The sequence below is a fragment of the Castor canadensis genome, chromosome 11 (assembly GCF_047511655.1).
Source record: "Castor canadensis chromosome 11, mCasCan1.hap1v2, whole genome shotgun sequence".
Taxonomy (NCBI): Eukaryota; Metazoa; Chordata; class Mammalia; order Rodentia; family Castoridae; genus Castor; species Castor canadensis.
The window spans coordinates 32,221,534-32,225,538 of record NC_133396.1 but is presented as its reverse complement, the minus strand read 5'-3'; the positions used below and the strand labels follow the sequence as shown (position 1 = coordinate 32,225,538).

General features: G+C 59.5%; 1 protein-coding gene across 1 annotated transcript; it reads right to left on the bottom strand.

Annotated features, from left to right (window-relative positions):
- Positions 1–299: 299 nt before the first annotated feature.
- Nog (noggin) lies at positions 300–2,245 on the bottom strand. Its single transcript, XM_020186020.2, has one exon. It carries the CDS (start codon positions 1,656–1,658, stop codon positions 960–962), a length of 699 nt encoding a protein of 232 aa, XP_020041609.1. The 5' UTR covers positions 1,659–2,245; the 3' UTR covers positions 300–959.
- Positions 2,246–4,005: the final 1,760 nt, after the last annotated feature.

Sequence of the window (4,005 nt, the reverse complement as noted above, 5' to 3'; positions counted from 1 at the left end):
GGGCCGGCTGGGTGTTGAGGTCACTACAGGCCGGAGCTTTGGTGACACAGGGGGGAAAAAGCTGGGAGACTGGGCGGAGACCACGTGATGCTTAAAAGAGGGGTTTGAGAATAACGCCCCCCATTGAAAAACTCAGCAGTCACTTCCATCACCCTACAGAAGGGGAGTCCGCGGGGATGAACCCGGTCTCGCAATAGGCAATAGTAGTAGGCACGGCGGCATCCCCTACCCAACCCCTCCCGCGCGCACCCCCCCTCCCAATCAATCACCAACACAGAGAATCGCAGTGTCGAGCGCACTCGGTTTTAGTGGTTTTCTTTAATCCTGCTCTGCACTTCTTTCTCATTTACTACACGGGATATTATAAAGAATAAATAGCAGATACTCTTAATTTACAATGATTAGTCATTCCATTTGTTCTCTATATTTACAATAACTGTAAAATAACATTGAACTCTATAGCTTCTTCGAGGTCCAAGGAAAATCAAAACACTTTCCGAAGAATGGAAAATAGCTTTTAAAAAGTCCTTCTACAAAAGTTCCCCCCACTCTTTGTACTTTAAGAAAAAATAACTTCCCCCCCCTGCTTCGCCATGCGAAGGGCACTGGAATATAAATAGCAGATTAACATTACTAGCAACAACCAGAATAAGTCTCTCTTTCTCTGTTCTTTTTTTTCTCCTTTTGCTTATTTTTTTTTAAAAATACAGTAGAAGCCGGTAACTTTTAACGTATAATACTGACCTTTTAATAAGTAAATTAAAACTGGGACCGTATATACACACACATATACATTCCTACACAGTTAAACAGTGCATTACATGAACCAGAAAGCTAGGTCTCTGTAGCCAAAAAAAAAAAAAAAAAAAAAAGTTCATTGAAAACTGGTTGGAGGCGGTGCGGGGGGCGTCGGTGGGGATCGATTAAGTGTCCGGGCGCGGGTAGGGGGCCCCCGAGTTCTAGCACGAGCACTTGCACTCGGAAATGATGGGGTACTGGATGGGAATCCAGCCGCAGCGCTGGCCCCCGCGCCGCTGACAGCGCCACCGCAGCACGGTGAGGTGCACAGACTTGGACGGCTTGCACACCATGCCCTCGGGCACAGAGCACGAGCGCTTACTGAAGCAGCTGCCCACCTTCACGTAGCGCGGCCAAAAGCGGCTGCCCAGGTCGTTCCACGCGTACAGCACTGGGCAGAAGGTCTGCGACCACAGCCACATCTGTAACTTCCTCCGCAGCTTCTTGCTCAGGCGTTGCTTCTTGCCCTGGGCCAAGCCCTCGGAGAACTCCAGCCCTTTGATCTCGCTAGGCATGGCCCCCGACGGCCGCTGCCGCAGCAGCTGGTCCAGCTCCGCCAGGTCCTCGGCGCCCCCAGCCGCTCCCCCGCCCCCACCGGGCCGGTCCTCGGGGGGCGAGGTGGCCATGAAGCCTGGATCGTAGTGGCCCCCGAGCAGGGAGCGCAGCAGCGTCTCGTTCAGATCCTTCTCCTTGGGGTCAAAGATAGGGTCCGGGTGTTCGATGAGGTCCACAAGGGGCAGGTTGTCGCTGGGAGCCGGGCGGATGTGGAGATAGTGCTGGCCGCCGGCCGGTGCCGCCCGCAGCCCCAGGACCACCACCAGGGCGTAGAGGGTGACCCCCAGGCTGGGGCAGCGCTCCATGCCTCCGGCGCGCGCCCGGGGCTGCTGCTTCGTCCCGCGTCCCCGGAGGAGAGCACGCCGAGCCCGCGGCGCCGCCGCGCTCCCCCGTCTCTCCGGAGGCGGCTCACCCGAGGCTGGGCAGGCGCAGGGCCGGCAGCATGAGCCGCGAGGAGAGGAGAGCCTTTCGCGCAGCGCCGGCTCCCACCGGGGCGGAAAAGAGAGCCACGAGTTGGCCGCAACTCCTCTCTCGGGTCTATTGGGGAAGGCGACCGCGGCGGGGCATCCGAAATGACTCCAGGGCGAGCGCGGGGCGCGGGGGGCGCCGGTTCCTCGCTGCCTTCCCGGGCCGGCGGCGGCGCAGGGCGCGTGGACAAACCGCTCTCCCCTCCTCCTCGTCGCGTTGCTCGTCGTCCCGCCGCTCTCTGCAGCGCCGCTGGCCGATCGGGTCCTGGGCACGTCCCTCCGCCTGCTCCGGGCTCCGCGGCCGGCTCTGCCCGGCGGACTCCAGCGGCGGCGGCGTCCGCGCACGTTGGCACCGGTTTGTCTGTCTCGCAGGGTCCAAGCCTTTAAATTTCCTGCACTTTCAGCTCCATCACCATGGAAACCACTGACTCTCTCGGCGTTGCCCCCTCCCCCCTTCTTCCCCCCAAACAACAACCCCACCCCCCACTTCTCCACCCCCGAGGAGCCGGAGCTGCACAGGCTCGGGGGGAAGCCGCCGGCACTCGCCGCGGAGGCGGCGGCGGCGGCTTCGGCAGCGCCCAGGGCTGTGCCCCGCCGGACCCAGATGCCCCGGGAAGCCGACAGTCCGGCTGCCCGCCGGAGCTCCCAGGCGGCGGCGGCGGCGGCGGCGGCGGCGGCGGCGGCAGCGGCGGTGGCGGCGGCGGCGGTGGCGCTTGGCAGGTCTCCGCGCAATTTTCTCTCTCCCCCACCACCCACCCCCCTTCTCCTCCTCCTGCAAAATGCACCGCCCCCCTCCTTTCTCCTGGAGCAATGCAACTGGGGCTCTAGGCGCCCCGCCAGGGCCAGTCCCGGGGAAAGCTCTCGGCGGCACTGGAGCCAGGCTGGAGGGTGCAGGGCTGGGGTTTGGGGGTGCTCGAGGTGGGACGGGGGGATTCTCATTAGCTGGGGTGCTTTGCACGGGGAGGGGAGTAGCGGGGAGGTGCCGGAAGGTTCGTTTCTCAGTGCAGTTCCGAGCAAGTAATTTCTCCATGTGCATGGAGCATTTTACCGGGTGCGTCTCTCCTTCCTCTCTCCCGGGCTAGGGCTAAGTCCCCTCCCCCCAACATACATATACACACACACTCACACACACACACACACATACACACACACACACACGTGTCCTCCAACCCCTACTATGCGTTGAGCCCAGGAGCCGCAGCATTGCGCAGCGTGATGTAATTCCTAGGAAGCACTCCTGCCCATCTGCACCCCGGGCCCACGATGGGGGTCCGCTCCTCACCCTCCTCCTCCTCCTCCTCCTTGGCGCGGTCCTGCACCCTGAGTGGCCGAGCCGCAGGGGCGCGTCCGGCTTGCCTGCGGCTCCCCTAGCCCGCCTGGCTCTACGCGGCTGCAGCTCTGCTCCCTAGGGGCGGCGCGCCCTCTGCCGGCCCTCTGTGAGCCCTGCACCTGGCTCCGGCCGGGGGCTGCCCAGTGAGGTGGGTTTGTCTGTTGCCCACTCTGCCCAGTTTATTTTCTACTTCTGGGTCCGTGCCATTTTGTGTGGGTGTAGGGTGTAAGGACGGGTACATTCTGGTTCTGGACGTCTTCTCAAAGCGCCCCAGAACCTTAGTGTAAACAGACTTCTTGAGATTCTTTTCCATGCCACCCAAATTTCACAAGAATAGGTGCTACCCTCTGTGTCTGGGGTGGATTGGCCTCAGTGGGCAAATAGTGGGAGCCAGAAACTTTAAAAGATGAACTTGCAGAAAGGGATCTGTGTCTTGGCTGAGGTCCACCCTGACATAACTATGTTGACCTTGAACAGGTCATTTTCGTGACACCATAAAACTTAGTTTCTGAATGAGCGAGGCAGCTCCATTTCTTTTCCAGCCCTACCTTACTGCGTTTCTCAGCACGACTGCACGATGTGTTCTCTTTCAGAAGCAGTGTCCCTTTGGTGGGAGATGGGTACTGAGATGCCACTTCCCATTAAGTTTCCCCTGGATGAAGAGCTGAATCTAAATTTCGAAACCCAACGCAATTTCCTTTGTGGTGGATGGGATTGGAGTCTGGAACAGAGCTGGAGAAAAGAGACTTGGAGAGGATGAACTCAGGCATTCACCAGGATTCCACGAAGTGGCAGTCAGTAGGTTCCAGTGTGACAGTCTCAATCGCTTTTCTTTCCCCAAAGATCTGGTTTTCC